At 41.1% G+C, this 20,540-nt stretch overlaps 2 protein-coding genes across 2 annotated transcripts in view; one reads left to right on the forward strand and one right to left on the reverse strand.

Annotated features, from left to right (window-relative positions):
* The window catches only part of tinagl1 (tubulointerstitial nephritis antigen-like 1), a 516,891-nt gene that overhangs the window by 38,337 nt on the left and 458,014 nt on the right, over positions 1-20,540 (reverse strand). The gene's annotated exons all lie outside the window — the stretch shown is intronic.
* Positions 2,624-3,451, forward strand: lratd2a (LRAT domain containing 2a; the record flags this gene model as incomplete). The annotated part of the gene is made up of 1 exon (XM_083899496.1): positions 2,624-3,451. The coding sequence occupies one exon, from the start codon at positions 2,624-2,626 to the stop codon at positions 3,449-3,451; it is 828 nt and encodes a 275-aa protein (XP_083755622.1).

Below are 20,540 nucleotides of genomic sequence, written 5' to 3' on the forward strand. Positions count from 1 at the left end.
ATTGGATTCAACCTTCTTGTCCTCACCTGTCCCTGCACTGCTGCTGCTGTATACACACAGATGCTCCCTCAGTCAGGTCTTCATGACAGAGCTGAGGTTTTGCTGCAGCTTTAAACTCTATGACCCAGATTGAATCGTACTAAACCAGGACAAAACATTCAATCTGGATTAATCAACCCGATTAATTACGCCTCCTACCCGATCTACCGCGTCCCCCAGCAGAGGCTGTCCTGCCCTTTAACGGACGTGAAAGCCGCCGCTTCGGGTGAGACATGTCCTCTATCAGGATGGACTGTATCGCGCGTGTGACTTTGCAGTCGTTTTCAGTCGTCTCCCTTGTGGACGCTCGGCTCAGTTTCAGGGTCAAACTCCAAACTCGTCTGCCCTGCTATAACGAGGCTTGTGGTGTGTGTGTGTGTGTGTGTGTGTCTTCTCCACAGACGTCTGTAGTGGTTCACAGCTTGTGAAGCGCGCTCACATCCCTCAGCATCTCTGACTTTTGCAGGACAAGTGTTTCCACACTGAGGATGCTGCAGTGTGTGTGTGTGCCATTTTGGGGGCATACTAAATGCATCCCTCCCTCGCCTGTGAGACATAGTGGTTAGAAAATAGCTCCATAACGGAGAGAGAGCGAGTCTGGGCAGGCCACAAGCCACGGCGAAACACAATGAAGACATTACAGTCCCACCACAGACCAGGGAGGGAGCAAAACGACTGCACCGCTTCAGTTCAATCAAGGACAGACAGGTGGTAAAAACGCTTAAAAAAGATAAAATAAAGCACAGATGCTGGAGCCTTCGCAGTCGTCCACGCCGTTATGTGACACATTCACATGTAAATCCAGAATGCAGCTCTGTTGCTTTGGACGACAACAACAATGGCCGTGAAATGAAAACAACACATAAATAACAAAGTAAAGAGGAGAGTCACACTCAGATAAGGCTTTACTCTCCACATGGTGATTCTACTGTATCACAGTATCTGAGCAGATTTTTTTTTTTTTAATATACAGTGCTTTGATTTGACCACCTGTCATAAATACATGACATTGTTATTGTTATTAAAGGGCAAACAAATTAAATTCACCTTTTGTTTACCCCAATTTTGAGCCGGATCACTACTAAAACTAATTTTTTTCCGTTAAGGAATGCAAATGAATAGCTATAATTTAATATATATATCAACAAATAATAACATGCTATACTATATATATATATTTTTTTTTAACTAAATTTGAAAATACGTAGTTAACAATAATAATTATATTTTAGTATTAAAAATGTAATTTTGGTTTAAGAGCTTCTTCTGGTGTATTAACTATATAAGAAACATATATATATAATTATCAATGCTAATATGGTCTAATAAAATATCCAAGATAGATAAAAAACATAGATAGATAGATGGATAGATAGATAGATAGATAGATAAAACATAGATAGATAGATAGATAGATAAAAAGATAGATAGATAGATGGATAGATAGATAGATAGATAGATAGATAGATAGATAGATAGATAAAACATAGATAGATAGATAGACAGATAAAAACATACATAGATAGATAAATAGATGAAAACAAATAGATAGATAGATAGATAGATAGATAGATGAAAACATAGATAGATAAATAGATAGATAAAAACATAGATAGATAAATAGATAGATGAAAACATAGAAAGATAGATAGATAACAACATAGATAGATAGATAGATAGATAGATAGATGAAAACATAGAAAGATATATATATAGATAGATAGATGAAAACAGAAAGATAGATAGATAAAAACATAGATAGATAGATAGATAGATGAAAACATAGAAAGATAGATAGATAACAACATAGATAGATAGATAGATAGATAGATAGATAGATAGATAGATAGATAGATAGATAGATTAAAACATAGAAAGATAGATAGATAAAAACACAGATAGATAGATAAAGACATAGATAGATAGATAGATAGATAGATAGATAGATAGATAGATAGATAGATAGATAGATAGATAGATAGATAGATAGATAGATAGATAGATAGATAGATAGATAGATAAAAAACAATAATAAAGGTGCGGCGGTGAAAATGACGCACACTTCCTCTTTAAAAGCGCAGCAGCGTGTGGTTGGATGCTGAGCCACAGACCCTCCTTCAGTAGATCGGTGTTGTGCTTCACTGTGCGCAGTGAGTCTCTGTGGATGTGTGTGTGTGTATGTGTGAGAGGGTAGTTGAGTAGTTGATCTACGGCGGAGACAAACACGGATGCTGATCACGCCACGTGTGGAAGACTGGAGTTTGTTTTTATTTCACCTAAAACCTGGAGACCAACGGGGAACTTTACGCAGAGGACGGTGTATGATCCTGTGAGGCGACACCTGAGGGAAACAAGGCTGAATATGTTCATCCAGTTTGTTTGTAATCTCCTCCTCGTGCCCACTTGTTGATGGCGCACCAGCGGAAACATCAGCGGGATATTCGTGTGCGTAATTTGGATGAAAGTCGAGTCCACGACGCGGCGATATTAGGCGCTCTGAGCTGCGCGGTTTCCCTGCAGATGGTGGTCATGTTTGGCGCACGGTAACAAGTGTCTGCACATTAAACTGTCGGGCAGCGGCGGCATGGGGAACCAGATGGACAAGCTGTCACATTTAAGTTACGCAGAAGTTCCCACCATGGACCCGAACGGCGTGGACGCGGAGGACGGACCGCGGATCGGCGTCTCGTACATATTCTCCAACGACGACGACGAGCTGGAGGAAGGCTGCGCGAGCGACGGCACCGTGAAAGACCCGAACCAGGAAGAGACACAATACGACCAGCGCGACGAGGTGTCGTGCGCCGTCTACCACAAGGAGGAGTGCGTTTACGAGAAGAGCGCGAAGTCTGCCAACCTGGAGGTTTACTCTCCGGAGAACCTGCTCAACAAATGCAGGGCGGGAGACCTGGTGGAGTTCGTGGCCACGGGACAGTTCCCGCACTGGGCCGTGTATGTGGGAGACTTCCAGGTGGTGCACCTGCACAGAGCGGAGGTGAAAAACAGCTTCCTGACTGACGCGAGTCAAGGACGGAGGTGCAGGGTTGTGAACGACTTGTACAGATTCAAGGCGCTCGGTGCGGACATGGTGGTGCAGAACGCGATGGAGCAGGTGGGTTTGAAGGAGCGCGAGCTGAGCTGGAGGAACTCGGAGTGCTTCGCCGCCTGGTGCAGGTTCGGCAAGAGGGAGTTCAAAATGGGCGGGGAGATACGGATAGGCAAACAGCCGTACAGGCTGAAAATATTCATATCAGACAAACACTCGCACGTGCTGGAGTTTCAGAGTTTGGAGGACATGGTGATGGAGAAGAGGAGGAACGATCACCTGGGCAGGAGAGCGGTGCTGCAGGAGCTGGACACTCATTTCAACAGCGTGGAGGAGACGAGAAGTGAGCCAGGTCCTCCTGAATGATGCTGGTCCCCCTTTTTTTTTTACCCTTTAGCCTTTACCGAACACAGTCTGTGCCACATTCTCTGCTCCAAACCACTGCTTCAGGTTTAGTTTTAGGCTACGTTTACACTAGCACGGGATTGGGATTTTTAAAAACGGAGACTTTCCCCTGCGTTTGTGCCTTTCCTTTACACACAAGCGGCGATTTCACCTCTGAAAACGATTCTTTAGAAAAAAACAGAGTTTTAGGCAATCTACGCTCCAAAAATGCGACCTTTTTACATTTGGTCATGTTAATTTTTGCATTTGCAAATACAGCTCCAGAGACGTGTTAGGGCTCAGAGGTGAGCCAGACCACGTCACCGGTTTTGGGTCCGACCTGGGCGGACTGCTGTCAGGTGGGAGAACTTTGAGAAAGAGTTTATTGTGCCGGAGGAGTGACAATTTTAAGATGTTGCGATCATCGCTGCTGTCACTCGTCCATACATCGAGGGTGAGAGGTCAGTCGTTGTTGTTGTAGTTGTTGTTGATGAGGATTCTGATTGGCTTGTATGGCTTTCTCCCTCCTCCTACACTGCCACCCACAGGTTTGGCGTAGTTATGATGGCTCTCGACAGCTTATTTATGCGGGTTAATATAAATGGACACTTTTTTGAAAACGATGATGTGTGCACAAAGTTATTTTGGAAAACGGAGGGAAGAAAATATCCGTTTTTAAAAAATATCCAGCTAGTGTAAACGTAGCCTTAAAGGTCCAGTATGTAACATAAGATACTATCCATACATTTGTTTGCATATGGATATAATGGCTTTAAAATAATAATAAAAACTAGTGCTGGGCGCATTAACGCAATAGCGGCGGTTAATGGCATTAACGCACAACGCGTTTCCATGACGACTGACCGGAAAAAGACGTGCGTGACGTCATGTTTTACGTGACTCCGCATTGTCAAAATGAGTCTGTAAAGTAACGCTAAACTTTAAAAACAGAGGCACACATACGCAGCACACAGGTACGCTGGTTGTTTGTAGCGCTGCTCTTTTCGTGTAATAAACAGACCGCTCCAGTTAGACTGTAGGCGGGCTAACGGCGCTAAACGAGCTAATGCAGCTAACAGAGCTAACTGGTAAGCGGTGCCTGGACTCCGGTGTTTTGTGGCAAGTAAACATAACGTCACACGCGTCTTTTTCCGGTCAGTCGATGTCAATAAAGACACTTGGTTCCAATACCTTGAAATAAGGCTTTGTTTGTATTGTTTTGCCTAAAACAGAGAAACCAACATCACATGACATCCTTTTTTGGTTTGTAAACACCACTGTAGTTCCCTGAAGCTCTTGGGAAAGGACGGGGCTTGCGGATGAGTCTCATTAGCTTTGTTTACATGTGCAAAAATGTCTTTGTTTTTCCAAAAGGATTTGTTCCGATCGGAATCTACGATTTCATAATTGAAATGGGTGCAAAAATCAAATGATCAAATGATCATTTGACGTGTGCAGTGTTGTATAATTCTCTAAAAGTAGAAGAAGAAGCTTCACTTCCACTTCTGTAGTAAACAAACTCTGTGATTTTCATATCTGTTAATTCTTCTTTGTTTGGAATAAAAATACAGCAGTAACAAAACGGGACGTGTTTCCCGTTTTTTTACTGCTGTATTTTAGGGTTACGCTTAGCGCCAAACCAGGAAGTCATGATCAGATCGACTGTTTATATGAGCGCAGATCGGCGCAGATCGGCACAGATCAGCCCTCTCATTCAGAATGAAATGAGCTGTATCGGACCACAGTTTTCAGGTTAGTGTGTTGTACACATGTTTTTATTCCGATGACTTGTGTCCATGTAAACATAGCTACAGCTACTGTTAGAAGTCACTCATTCTTACACACTGGACCTTTAATTAAAATAATTCTATGTTTTTATTTTTCTACACTTTAATCATGGCTGTCTATGAGTTTATTTTAATGCTGTTGCCTTAAAGCGATAGTTTAGTTGTTGTTCTTAAGTGAGGTACTTATGCACAGTCAGTTGTTTGATCTCCATCAGACTGTTTTTATGCACAGTTTTTGATTTGCACATTTAAAAAAAACCTTAATGAATGAATGAAACAGAAAATACAGATTAATAGTTTGAAAGGTGTACACTTTGGCATATTAATACAATAATCCAGGTAAGTGCAATGGAGATTTAATTTAATAAAGACTAATGTTTCTAAAAAAAATAAAATAAAACGTGGCTGCTTTTTACTGAAAGATGACATTTTACCAACTTTTTTTTAAAAGTGGTTAAAATGTGCCATACACAGTAAGTCATAGGCTTAACCGGCCATGACGTGTGCTTTAGCTCTGTTAAAACATTAGGTGAAAACACGAGTTATATTTAGAATAATTGTCAGCCGTTTACCATATTTTCCTCAGTGTATTCCTTGCCGTTGTGTCACAGCACATTAGTTGTTTGGGTCGCACTTTTCGGGCTGTTTGACAGTGAGGTAAACTGCTAAAGATATTGTGAACAATTGCGAGGCAGGACGCTGAATGCTGTGTTCTGTATGTAACACACTAACTCTGCATAAGTACCTCACCTCTAAACAATCAATCTATCCCTTTAAAGCCACCTTGATAATGGTGTTATAATAATGATGGGTTCCATTATTTCGAAAAAAAAGAAGATGTTTTTGTCTCCAGCAGCATTTTCCTCACAACATATAGTCTCCTTAACCCTTTAACCACTATCTAAACCATTAAATAATTGACAGAAAATTCCAATTCTTTGACACCTTTATTGGTCCTTATGAACAAACAAACCAAAAAAATTCAAATATCAATTTCCATATAGACGTTTTAATTTGTATCATACTTGATACAGTGGGTCACAATGCTCAAAGATTCTTGTTGTTCAGACAAAGATGCACTCTGCCTTTGTCACAGTGCTCATGGCGTTATTATAGGGTTAAAGCTTCATTCGTCTGTCTGTCCTTTTTTTTTTTTTTTAATTCATATTGTGTCCTGTTACCTGATCCATGTGAGGTTTAGTTTCATCCCTCAGCTCAAACACACACACAGTACACACAGAGCTGTTGAAAACAACACAGATTCTCCTTGACTTTAAGGTTAAATCCTCACACCAGCACATGTGAAGACGCTGCTCTGTGTGTTTCTCTGATCACAGTACGTGTGAATGTACCCAAAGTTCAAGTAAATCATAAATCACTCCGTCGTGAGTCATTGTTTGTGTCGTTATTCGCCGACGACAAGCGTCTCGTCTGTCTGTTTCAACAAGGACGACTTTATTAGACGTGACGTCATTTTGTGTTTGGGTGTAATTTTAAGAGTTTATTTAGTTTTACAAACACATGGAAAATCACCACACCTAGTTTCAGGAGCTGGTTTTTCTGTTTTAAAAAAAATTAGCTCTGCTTCTTTGTGTATTAATCATCTACTTAATGTTTTATAGTTCAGTTATTAATCATTGTGAAAAATCCCTTGGTGATTGCTTCATATAACCGAAATAGGATATGGACAACAATCAGTTTATTAAACAATTCCTTATTGATTATTCCTCATTCATGAGTTTTGATGCCGTTCAACTGTTACTGCTTGATTATTAGTTTACTTTTAGGACTAAAAGGTCCCATATTATATCCTATTTCACCAGGTTAAACTAGTTGTAATAGTAGAAATGACATCAGACACAGAGTCTACTGGGAGCTAACAGCAGTTAGCATTTGGAAAAGTGATCATTTGCAGACTCTAGCAGGAACATTGCCATCATATATAACATGTATCCACTGGACAGATAAATCCTCTGAGGCTGGAAGTTTGTGTAGAACTCTGTGCTGCACTGTGGAGCCAAGAATAGAACTTTTCACGGACTTCTGGTTTTCGGATACTGTTGCCCTTGCCAGCACTCTCGCGTGTTTTACGGACAAATCGAAGCTCCACGAGACAAGAATTCCAGGAATTTAGCACGTTGTGACTTCCAAATGAGTGCAGAAGTCAACATCGTATGTTTTATCTCCTGTACTTAGACTGAGGAGGACCACAAAAACATGAGTGAGGCATCGTTTTTCTCACTTTGGCGACTGGTATGGCCTCCAGAGTCCCAAATATAAGCATTAAAATGATTAAAAAGTTGATTTTGCATAATATGGGACCTTTAAGGATTAGTCGTAATGTTTTGGTCCGTGAAAAAAGTTGACAATTATGGCGTTAACATGGCAACCCGGGTCCTGCTGGGACGGGCTAATCTATAAGCGACGTGTAACACAAGTGCTTCCTCATTAATCAACTGTCGGAGACGATGAAGCTGAAGGCAGCGTTGTGACCAGCAGGGTGAAAAGAGCGCTACGATTCCAGCAGCCAAACAAAACAACAACACTCGTGAAATATAATCTCAACATGCCAGAAAGCGTAAGAATCACAAAACCAACCCTCGACAGTCGTTTACATCCCAACTACGGCGAACGTGTGCTGCACTCTCAGACCATCTGTGCACTCTGAGCCTTAAACTACACCGGGAAACAAACAGCAGGTGGCGAATCGATCATTAAATCGTTAAACAAGATTTGTTGTTGTCGCAGATGAATTTCACTGCATGGTCTTTGTTATTTCGCTTCCAGACAGTGAACCAAAAAAAAAAAAAAAAAGAGCAGGGAAAACATTGGTTTTTACAGACTCGGTGTGATGACACGTTTTTGCATCAATGCCAAGAAAGCGGATGATGATGGCAGCGAATAAAAATAAGAGTTTATTGCGTCCAGGAGGATGTGGCAAAGTGAGCAGTGTAGTTTCATATCGTAAGTCTGTTGGACTGGAAATCACTAGTGACAGTTGTGTGATGCCATGCCTAATTGTCAAGCTCCACCTGTCCTGCAAACATGAGACATTTTACAATACTGGCCATTTTTATTAGGTACAAAAGACAGCTAATGAAGTGGCACCTGCTGGATGGTCCTCTGCATATCCTCATAGTAACAAGTGGTTGTTTGAGTTACAAATGCTTTTCTATCGTTTGGAACCCTTTTTACAGACTATTCTCTGTGCCTAGAGATGGATGTGCTTAACCCTAGAACACTCAATCGCTCAAATTCAAAACACCATCGCTAACGGTGCGTCATCAAAATATATCAACACATGACAATACATGACACTTTTGAGTAGTGTTCTTTTATTTTAAAGGTCACATAGAGTGGTCCTGTTGCACATATATGTGAGTTATGGAGGTCTACTTACATATATTAAGTTGTTTTTATGGTCAAAATCCTCCTAGTTGATGTAAACGAGCCGATTGAAATCTGTCCTTTTCGAAGCGCTTGTCAGTCGCGCTACTTCAGCCATAAATTTCGCCCGAGAAGACAGAGTGTGTTGTGATTGGCCAGCCAGCGTAGAGCCTTCCCACCTGTGTTGTGATTGGCCAGGTATCTGGAAGTGACGTAATCTATCACGTCAGCTCTCAGAAGCGCAGCTCCCTCTCTGGAGCGGTGGATGCACTGCTACTCATTATCAAAACATTGTTTTAACAGTGTTTAAAAATAGCTTCGTCACGACTCCCCGCCGCAGTCCCTTTATGACTTTAAACCGGAGTCAGACCCAGAGTCAGAAGACACTGTTGCTCGTGAAACACCTCCACAACGGACGTTATTCTTCTTCTGCGGTTCAATGTACGCAACCGGATGTGCCCGGACTACCGCCCGGAGCAGGACGATCGGTTGTTCAGGAGAACCGCTGCTTACGTAACGTTTACGGGATTTTCAGTGATCTCGTTGAGCCCCGAGATTACAATAAAACACAACGTTCTCAGCAATGGCTGAACTGTTTGTTTCGAACCGTCAGGCTTCATAAACAAGGTAATGACGCAGATACACACCAAAAAAAACAGCGATAATAGGAACTTCCGGTCGAGTTCCGCTTTAAACTGTCATGTCTAACAAAATGAAAGAAAAGCATCATGAGGGGAAAATGCTCCAAAATTACTGTAAAATTAGGAATTTGGGAACAAAAAATTTATAACAAAAAATAAATAATGAAGATAAAAACTTGGTTTTCATGAAAATCACATAAATTTTTTTGCTCGGGACCCGGCAATGGTGTTCTAGGGTTAAAAACGCTATTATATCAGCAGCAGCAGTAACACTCGCACCAGCCTGTGTGGCATCAAAAATGATGTTCAAAGTCAATTAAATCACCTCTTTTCTTCTCCATTCTGAACTCCAGCGTATTAGTTTTCCCATGCATAAATGCAGGGGTGTCAAACATACGGCTTGTGGGCCAGGACTGGTCCACCCAATGGTCCAATCCCGTTCCAGATACCTGTGACTAAATAAATGTGTTGTGCCTTTGTAGATCCACTATGATCGATACATTGTTATGCACATGTGTAAATGGAGAACTTTTGCATAATATTGTTTAAATTGCACTTAATTATTCTCTATTTCAGGTTGTTCATAATACGTTTTGATAAAAAAGGATACTTGTTTAAATGATTCATTATTTTACTGGTCCGGTCCACTCCAGATCAGTGACCCCTATACTAAAATGAGTTTGACAACCCTCATTAGCTGATTTGATATTTGCATCAACAAGCAGTTAAACAAATAAAGAAAAAGTAGATAAATAAGAGAGTATATTCAGATATGGAGAGCAGCTGTGCAGATGTTACTGACGTGGTCTCATTAACTTGATGAATAGTGGTGTTTTTGGTGGTTTAACAGCATTTCAAAAGAAATGTATTTACAGTAAGTGTTCTGAGGTGAGGCTGGTGCCGTGTTTTGGTGTGTGTGAGCACATGAACTCATCAGACAAATATGACAGAATACATCATGTGTTTACATGCTTACACACAACACTATTCCTATGACCGGCCGTGTCGTTCTACACTCTCTAGACTCTGTTTTGCCGTTTTGTCACAGAATCAGGAGCAGCTTTTTTTACGACACGAGGACAGACAGAAATACACACAGTTGTCAAATGTCACCTGCAAACATCTTGTGCAGACAGACCTGTGTGTGTCTGTGTATGTGTGTGTGTACCTGGTATTCCTCCTGTTGTGGGGACCTACAGTAAATCTGGTCACATTATGGGCACCTGTCTTCCTTATGGGGACAAATATCAAGACCTCATAATATAAAGAACTTCATTTTAAGTTGAAGAAATGTTTTAAAGTTAGGCTGAGGTCAGGGTTAGGATTAGGCCGGCAGGAGTTATAGTTAAGGTCAGGAAATTAATTAAAAGTCAATGCAATGTCCTCTGAAGTCATGGAAACCAGTGTCTCTCTGTGTGTTTGTCCTTGTCTTCTTTGTTGGTCTCATTCTGTGTTTTATATTGATTTGTGAAACACCTTTAACAACAAGTACGTCAGAAAGAAACATAGCTCCCTCTGAACTTGCCGAGACACGAGAACCGCGCAGATAATCGATAAGAACATGTAAGCGACGCCTGGCATAGCCGGGTGGAATCGGCTGCACGCCCTCCAAATGAACGCCACTTATATTGTTGTATTTTTTTATTTATTTTTATAGCAGAGCGTTCCTCCTGCTGCACTAAACAGACAAAGTGCTCCACAGTCTGTCTGCTCTCACAGTGAAGCAGCAGTCTTCCAGCATTAACTGTGTGCCAGAACCATCCTCTTGATGGGAGGTGAAAGCTTGGACATAGCAGATGCAACCCAATTATAATCAACTGTCAGCGCTCGCCTACAGGAGCCTCGGCCTGCTGCTGCTGTAGCTACTGCGTAGGTTTTTTGTTTCCATCGGTCGCTGATGAATTTGATTAGGTTTAGTCGTGCTGTAAGATAGAATTGAATTCTTTTGCCCCGCTGTGTCTGAAACATAACAACGCCAAAGGTTTTAATCCATAGTTATTTGTCGCCGGTGTGGTTTAACAAGCTGTGTCTTTATTATTCCGTGAATAATAGTGGGGAAACAATGCAACTGTTGTACATGCAGATAAGTGGAGTCACTTTATCACATGGGGTTTTTGCCTCATTTTCTCATTGATGCTGAACAGAAGAAACACTCTTTTTTCAGTTTGTTACCAATCATTATGTGAGACTTTACATATCAGAGAACACTGGGAATGTTAGAACCTACATTTTTATTTTAGATATCCTGTTTTTTTTTTGTGTGTCAGTTGATGCATTCAAATCATAATAATATCCACATTATTACAGTGGTGAACTGAAACACATTCATATGCATCAGGAAATTTTACCATTGCAGAAAAGTGGCCACTGTTAACCAAGCTCCACAGGGAGAAATTTGTTGTTTATTTAACCATGTAGTTCTGGTCAAAATACCTTAAGGATGAAGCACCACAGCAGTTCAATCACTCTGCCAAAACAGCCCTGTTCAGAACGCTCGGTTTTGAGTGCCTGTCTCTTTAAATGCAAATGAGACACAGGAAACTACGTCAGCGTCACTGAGGCTCCGGTAGCTAACAACAGTTAGTATTGGAAAAAGCCATCATTTGCCGGGACAATGCCGTCATATATAACATGTATCCACTGGACACGTAAATCCTCTGAGGCTGGAAGTTTGTGTAGAACTCTGTGCTGCGCTGTGCAGCCAAGAATAGAACACTTTGCAGACTTCTGCTCTTCCAGACACTATTGCCCTCGCCTGCAATCTCGTGTTTTTTTAGGGACAAAGCTGAGCTCCGTGGGACAACAATTCCAGGAATGTCTCATTTTGACGTAGCAATGAGTGCGGAAGTCAACATCGCGTGTTTTATCTCCTGTACTTAGACTGAGGAGGACCACAAAAACATGACGTAGTCATCTTTTTTCACACTTTGCCTACTCATAGGGCCTCCAGAGTCCCAAATATAAGCATTCAAATTATTAAAATGTTGATTTTGCATAATATGCCTCCTTTAAATAACAATCTATTATTATAGTGTGTGTTAGCCATCATAATCTAATGTGTGAAATATGAGTGAAGTTTTGTTGCTCAACAGTTCACCCTTTGATTTTGATCTTTCCAATATGTCCTGTTTTTTAATCACTTATGTGATCTTTTTCCATGACAGTGGAAGCAGATCCACAAACACACACACACACATAATTAATGGCTCCACTGCCTAAGTGTTTTGCCCACAACGTTGCCTGAAGCTTCGGTCTTTTATGTGAGATTCATGGTTGAGTGGCACAGCTCTGTGGCAGAATGAGCTGAAGAGGAGGCAGGTGGCATCATTGTCTGTCCAGGCTTTGTTGATGTCTGCTGTTGTGCCGGTTCTTCCAATGGCGCCATTTGCTGACTCTGGCTCGATAAACTTGTCATTTTGACATGATGCTGTGGTGGAGGGGAGGGAGGACTAAATTCATATTTAAAGATGATTGTAGCCAGCAGCTATTATGCATTTTGAGTTATGTCTCAAACACATATTTTATTCAAGAACCTATTTATTCATGTTCCGGAACATTTGACATGAAAGTTTTGATACTGCCAAAAACAAATTCAGCTTGGTAAAGCCAACATTAAAGCTGTTCCGCAACATTAAGCAGCTAAATTGAAGGAGACAAGGACAGAGCGTTCTCATATCACCGCCTTATCTGTGTAAACAGCTGTACGTACAGATCTGAGAGGGGAGAACACAGCAACAAATCACATATTTAGTATGAATTGAATACACTTTATTAATTCAACCTCTCATCTAAACATCTGGGCCTAATTATGCAGCTTATTTATGGTTTGATGACTTTGCAGTTAGCGATAATGTCATTTATTTACCTGATCAAGACCATCTAGCTCTTTTCTGACCCATATGTAAAAATTGATGTCGCTGAAGCCAACTCAGAAGTAACACTACACTGAATGACCACCAGGGGCAACTGTAAACACATATGACACATTCACGCGAAGCACACTTTGCATTATTGCAATTACCCGACAGTTTGCACTATTGGAAAAATGACAGCGGTTTCTGAAAGCTGAGAAGTTGCACATTAAAGCCATCATGTGGTTATTACGGTAAATTCACTCACACTGTTGTAGGACGCCAGCAAATCAGCGTCTTTGTCGCCAGAGAGGGAAAACGTGAGAAAAACGTCTGTACATAGTTTCCATTATTTGGCCTGTTTTTAGACATTGAGGATGGCATTTTAAACAGGTTTTTATATTGATCAAATTTAACATGCAAAATCTGGTGTTCATGTACAACTACAGTGTTTTGTTAATACACTATTTTAGCATAAAGTAAATTGACAATAACTGCCAGAACTTCCAGATTTCTGGCAAAAATCACTTACTCACAGGCCATTTTATGGCAATTTTATGGTTAAAATAAACCCAAAACATTTTGAGGATTAGGTCTTAAAGGTTTATGGGAGAATGAGCTTATAGTTCCTTATATTTATATTATCAGTAAACATTTTCCTGAGTGGTTATTGTGCTCAGTCACTGGATTTCAGGTCTTCTTCAGTGGCAAATGATGTTCATTTTTGGTGATGTCAGTTTCATAGAAGAAGGTCAGAACACCGTCACCTAAACAATGCTATATTATGAATTTGATGTATGTACAGAATATGCCTTGTTTTCTATGTGCACAGATGTTTGTCTTTGTCCTCCGAGCCTCACAGCTGTGGCACTTTCTGAAATAACAAGCCTTTTTTTAAGACTCTTCAATGGCCATTTAAAGTAAAAGACAGCTTTTAAAACCACAGCGATAAACAGGTGGAAGGTACTTCATCATTTACTGTGTCCTCCTCCGACTACACTTTCTCCCTCTTACAAACAAATAGCAGGAACACTTAAAGAGACTGCCCGAGCACTTGCTTGCTCTGAGATGCTTGATTGTGCTGCACCGCTTTGCCAATTTTCATATTAGTCATGAAAGCACGAGAAACGCTGTAATTACTGTCATTTGCTTGACTTCGTCATAACCCCCATGTTTCTAACAATGCATATCCGTTAATGTTATTAAATTACGGGATTGATTTGATTAAGACCAAGCGCACGCTCTAAGAGACATTGTTCCTGTTCTAAAACGTTGTCAGTGCTGTTTCATTGGATTGGAAGTGTGCGCGTCGCTAACAGGCTTTAATTTGCCTGGGCCTCGTATAAAGCCGAACATATTGGTCGTATAATTTTTGACGGGCGAATTGAGTGTCGACAATGGGTGGATTGTAGAGTGACAGCTCCTGCTGCACAGAGCTCAGGGCCACATGCCATCTGTCTGAAGATTTGAGGACCGAGGTGTTGCGCCGAACGCACGTCACTCAGCGTGTTTCCATGCATAGTTAAGTCCAGTTCCACTCCACTCAAACGGTCCACTGCCCTTGTCCAAAAATACACCTACACCGGTAGGGAATCGACTTATTGACTGAAGTGCGCCCCTGAGAAACGTCAACTTACAACTTGTTAGTATTTGGCTTTATTCCAAGTTTTCCAACCATCCCTCAACGTAAAAATAATCTTTAGATCATGCATTTGATCTCCTTGTCAGTCTAAAACACATGTCAGACTGAATTTCTTTTGTGTATTACTTCTTTTATTTCTGGGCATTGGGAGCCTTGCTCAGGGGCAATAACATCTGGTTATGTGCCCAAATGCTTTCCTCTTGGCCATGGGCCCATGCAGGCCATACACATCTATCTATAAAGCAAGTTGCGTCTGTGTGTCTGACTGTGACAGGCATATCTCGCTGACCATTAGTCAGATCGTCCTAAGGTATGGGTTGAGCATGACCCGATGGTGTGCATCCTTGATTTTCGAATTTTTTGGGAGGAATTTAAATTTTCGCTGATTTATCACGCTACACCTGGCGGCTCATCAGCAGCAGCTGTGCTGTCTGTAGCGGGGAGGTGGGAGTGAAGAGGCTGTCCTCACGGTGGGTGAGACTTTTTCACACGGCTCACAACAGAACATGGTGTTATACTGAAACGACATAGTCGGTGTCCATTCACCAATACGCGAGCACATATTTATTTTGCATTAGCATGCTACTACTTTGTGGCTTACTTGGCAAACCTGTTTCCAAAGGTAAGCTAGCGAGGCTATGATTAGCATTAGCGTAGGGCTAACATAATACAAACAAACACTGTGCAACCTCATTAGGCACAACGCAAATATTTTCATTTTCGGTTAGCATTAGCGTAGCTAGATGTGGCTGACAGTTGAAAATGAATGTATCGAAAATGAATGTTTTCCTAATGAGGTTGCACAGTGTTTGTGTTTTGTTAGCCTTTACGTTCCTTATCATGCATTACCATCATTACAGCTGAAATTATTCTTCAGCTCCCACTATAGGAATACATACTTCCTACGGGCACTGCACTAGTACAAAAGTAGTTTGACTCTCAGTCGCATTATAAGTCTGTTTCTAGTTGGACAAACACAATAATTAGTTTTCTCTAATGGCCGTCATTTTCAACCTAAAGTCAGAGCAGGGCAGCACTCACTCAGTTTTTAAAATTACTTCAGTAGATGAGGTCAGTGAAGAAAAGAAAACACTGGCGGTGAGAAGTAAACGGTGAATTTGAATCCTTATAAACAGCTGAGACTTGAATGCCCCCCCCCCGCCTTCATCAGCTCCAGGAGCCGGCAGACTTATCGTCTCCTTCCCCAGCGTTAAAGGCTCTGTCTTTACCTGTCTGTACAGATAGAGGCCATTTGTTCAGATTGAGTGTCAGCACACTGCACTTCCTTTGCTAATGATTCCATAGGTGGTCGAGGTGCTGTCACTAACAGCTTCGCCAGAAGAGACGCAGCTGACTCCTCTACAAAAACCAGCCGTGTTTTCACTGCAGCGAGGTCAGTCCTGTGTGTTATGTGACACATTAGTATTCAGGAGGTTATTTTCTTCTTCTCCTGTTTTAACCAATTAGCTCACTCTTCCTGAACCTCTGGTCATATCTGGGGACTGCATTAGACTAAAATGAGCATCCACGCATTAATTGCTGCTTAATTGCAGACATTTTCTGACTATCCGAAGCTATGAAGGAGACAAGTAGTGTCACAGCTGGCTGGACTTACGTCTCTGGTGATTATGAGTGAACTCAGACCTCCATTATGGGTCAAGTTCTGCGTATGATTTCGGTTATTTAAAATCACTCACTTTAAAGTAACAAAATAATGACTTTAGATGAGGATTTGGAAGGAGTTAATTATCCAAACCTGCAGTTTTTCCTCTGTATTGACACTTTCTTTTTTCACCATCACGATGCATTTCCTGCTTTGGTTTCTCGCTGCATCCTGGGGAAACCAGTGGCTATGGAGCGTTCTCACATCCTCAGCACATTGCCTTTGTTTGCAAAATAATCATAAAGGTGTTTCGGGTTGCCTTCACCATATTGAATGTTTTCAGTACAAACATCACGAAGATAAAGCCAAAATAAACAGTAAAGGTGAGTAAATATTAATATTCCACCATAGCAGCTCAACACATCCTATGTTCTCAAGTGTCTAAATGATCATTTTGTATCATCACTGAATGAGACTGTGGTCCGATCTGTCATTATTCCCTAAAGCAAACTGAGTCAACAGTGAGGTCAAAGGAGAGATTTCACAAAGACACATTTACACCTCTGGTGCTCGTCATGACGTCCAGGAAGTGTGCACTGAAGCTGCTGCCAGGCAGGAGCGTCGTAGACACGGTCACATCCTGACACGCGATGTTCGCCCGAGGCTGAATGAGTCTGACGATCATACTCGACCTGAACAAACTCACAGTATCTTCAGGGAAATGTTAATATTCAGATTACGGAAATTCTAAGATAAAACCAACTACGTAACACTTTTTTTCATATTTCTGTCATCTCATGTGTATTTATTTTAATGAAACTACAAACACAGCCTGAGAAAAGTGTATCTTCTTATTATTATGATCTATTACTGTTCATTCAGAAGCACGGTGTTTACTGCAAATCATTTCATTAACTGAGCAAAACGCAAGAGCTTCAGCAAGTCAAATATAATTCACTTATTTCATGCATTTACAAGCTACCAGGTATGTGTATCCAGAGTGTGTGTGTGTGTGTGTGTGTGTAAGCCGAGAATAATGAATTTGGACTCATGCGGTGCATTTTCATCACTCTCTGCCTGGTGGGTCGACCGAAACGCAGGAAATTCCAGGTCTTCAAGAAGCTTGATTACAATAATAACAGCGGCGCAGAAAACAAAGGTTCGAGTCAGATACATGTGGAGTGTGAGGCTCAAGAGCTTTTCCTCTGATTAGCACAAGGGTGTTTTAGCAGCATGTAATATCAGGGGGAATGTTAATAACGTCGCGAAAGAGTCACGCAGTGCCACAAGTTAAAAAAAAACCAGCTGCACTTAAAGCATTGTTTTATTTTGATTTATTGATTTATTTATTATAGGCTTGCAGTGTAAGACTCTGACTTTATATATTATTATTATTACTGATATTTAAGTGGCATAATGAGGCCATAAGCAGTAGAGGTGGGTAGAAGTTTCAGCCATGCTGCTTCTTCTCTGAAACACAAGTTATTAACCACTCAAAGTTTGTGGTCACCTATACATTTTTTTTGGTGTTTTCCATTAAAACTCATTTAATTAATCAAAAGAGTTGCTAAATGGCTAGAAAATATAGTCAAGACATTGACAAGATTAGAAAAAATTATTTTTATTCAAAAATAATAATAATAGTTAGCTGTGCTAACATCATTACACAAGGGTTTTCTAATCATCCAATAGCCTTCTAACGCCATTAGCAAACACAATGTACCATTAGAACACTGGAGAGATGGTTGCTGGAAATGTGCCTCTATACACCTATGTACATATTCCATTAAAAACCAGATGTTTGCAGCTAGAATAGTCGTTTACCACATTAACAATGTATAGAGTGTATTTATGATTCACTTTAAGATGCATTATGTAATAAATCTAAAGCAACTGACCATAAAATCCTCCTAATATGTCACAGAGACTCAGGAATAATGTTCATATAACATACTGAACTCTGAAATATTTGCATTAAAAAAAATCTTTTGCAGACTGCAAATCATGTTTATGTTTTGAAATCATGTTTTGGCATGTGGCGCCACCTACCGCCGTCTACCAATCATTGCAGTCAGTAGAGTCTCAGCTGCCGAGCAACCACGGGTTGCCAGTTACGTCAGAAAACCAAACCTAAAAGACCTCGGTATTTTGAATTTGAATGGAGTAACTGTTTTTGGCCACAATCTTACATATGGCACCTTTAATGTTGCTTTTCCTTCAAAAATAAAGACATTTCCAAGTGACCCCAAACTTTTGAACGGTAGTGTATCTACTTGGATGGCGTTATTGACTCAGACACTACTCAGCGTTGTGTTTATTGTGTCCTCACACACGACATGACACCACATGATATGACAGCCTCGTACGTTTTTCTGATTCTATTCCACTTGCCGGTGGACTTGTGCTGTAATGTGTGTGTGTGTGCAAACTGAAAACAAAACCTCACATCACCACCGCTTTAACCCGTCAACCGCCCCGTCGGTGCCGACCGAGTGGAGGTCCTCAGGTCAAAGTCATCTGTCAAACTGGCGAGGCATCTGGCTTGACTGCACTGAGGTAATTGGTGGCAGAGCCGCCTTCTTGGAGAGGCCTGACAAAAATCTTGCCATGTGTCAGTTGAAGTTGGTTTGGGGAGCACGGGCTGTTGTTCCTCACATGGCTCCCCCGTGATTGGAAGCAAACAGACAAGCCGAATGCGGCAGCACAGGCACAATCAGACACAGCAGCACTTAGAGGTGTTTAACCCCTCTCAATCCTGATGATATAACGCCTCCTGCAAGAAGCTCTTTCTCTGTCACACTAGAAAGGTCCACACGTTGGCAATGTAAACAGTGAGGATATTGAAGATGTTTCAAAGAAAGGTCCAGGCTGCGAGTTTTATCGCTGTTATCCGTTAGAGGTGGTTTGTGAAATGTGACATGCTTGTGTCTTAGAAATCCCCCCGCAGAGATGTTTGTGCTCCAGGCCAGGGATAGTTTCCCATCACATTTCAAGGCCAATTCTGCAGTTGCCAGGATACAGACTTTCATATGAGGACGAGTTCCAGTTAGGCTTTATGACAGCTGAGCCAGGTTGTGAAAATCAGGGAGCTACTTAACATCTCCCTTCAAAATCTCTTGTTTCAACTTGTTTTTTCGCTCCCTTTCGTGTGGTTTCTTGCCAGCCATGGAGCTATACCCCAAAGTAATTAACAGATATGGTAAGATAAGCGATATACACTCACCCACCGCTTTATTAGATACACCTGTTCAGGTGCCTTTATTGTGATCTAATCAGCTATTCACATGGCAGCATTTAGGCATGTAGATGATGATCAAGACAACCTGCTGAGGTTCTAACAGACCTTCAGAATGTGGAAGAAAGATTTAAGTCAGGATTATTATCAGTTATTGGGCTTTTGCAGGATTTGATAACTGATGGGCAGGGAAACATAGAAAAACACCCAGTACCAGGGCTGAGAATGTATGTGACTTTGAACATAGCATGGTTGTTGTTAGAGCTGATCTCCTGGGAGTTTCATGCACAACCATCCTCAGTATTTACAGAGAATGGTCAGAAAAAGAGTAAATAGGAGAAGTGAGCGGTTCTTCTCTGTACGAAAATGCCTTGTTGTTGCAGGAGGAGAATGATCAGACTTTTCTGACATGATAGGAAGGCAACTGTAAGTCAAATAACCACTCACAACCAAGGTACGCAACATCTCTGAATGTGTCTTAACACTGAAGCAGGTGGACTGAAGCAGTAGAAAACCATGCCAGATGCTTCTTGTGACACTTTATTGTCTCCTTAAGAACGTGGTTGGTTAGTGTATTTAACTGAAGTTGTATATGATTGTATATAGGACACAATGCATTACTTAAGTTTCCTTTTCAGAAGTCATCATTTGACTTTCCCGATCATCGTTTCTCCACAGGTCTCTGTTAAGTTAGTTCACTCTGTTTCTTATTATTTCTCCTCATGACTTTCCCCGACTCATCTGCATATTTGATTAAAAGGGCCACAGAGAGAAAGACAAACAATAACATCAGGTTGGTTTGCATCCTGCGGAGAACTTCCTTAGCTCTGCTGTTGACAGATGCACAACAATCTTTCTTCTCTTTTGGCTTTATTGCAAATAAGAAGCCTATCCCAGGTTTTTTTTTTTTTTTTTCCTCAGCAGG

Source organism: Microchirus variegatus (genome assembly GCF_963457635.1).
Source record: "Microchirus variegatus genome assembly, chromosome: 13".
In the NCBI taxonomy this organism is placed as follows: domain Eukaryota; kingdom Metazoa; phylum Chordata; class Actinopteri; order Pleuronectiformes; family Soleidae; genus Microchirus; species Microchirus variegatus.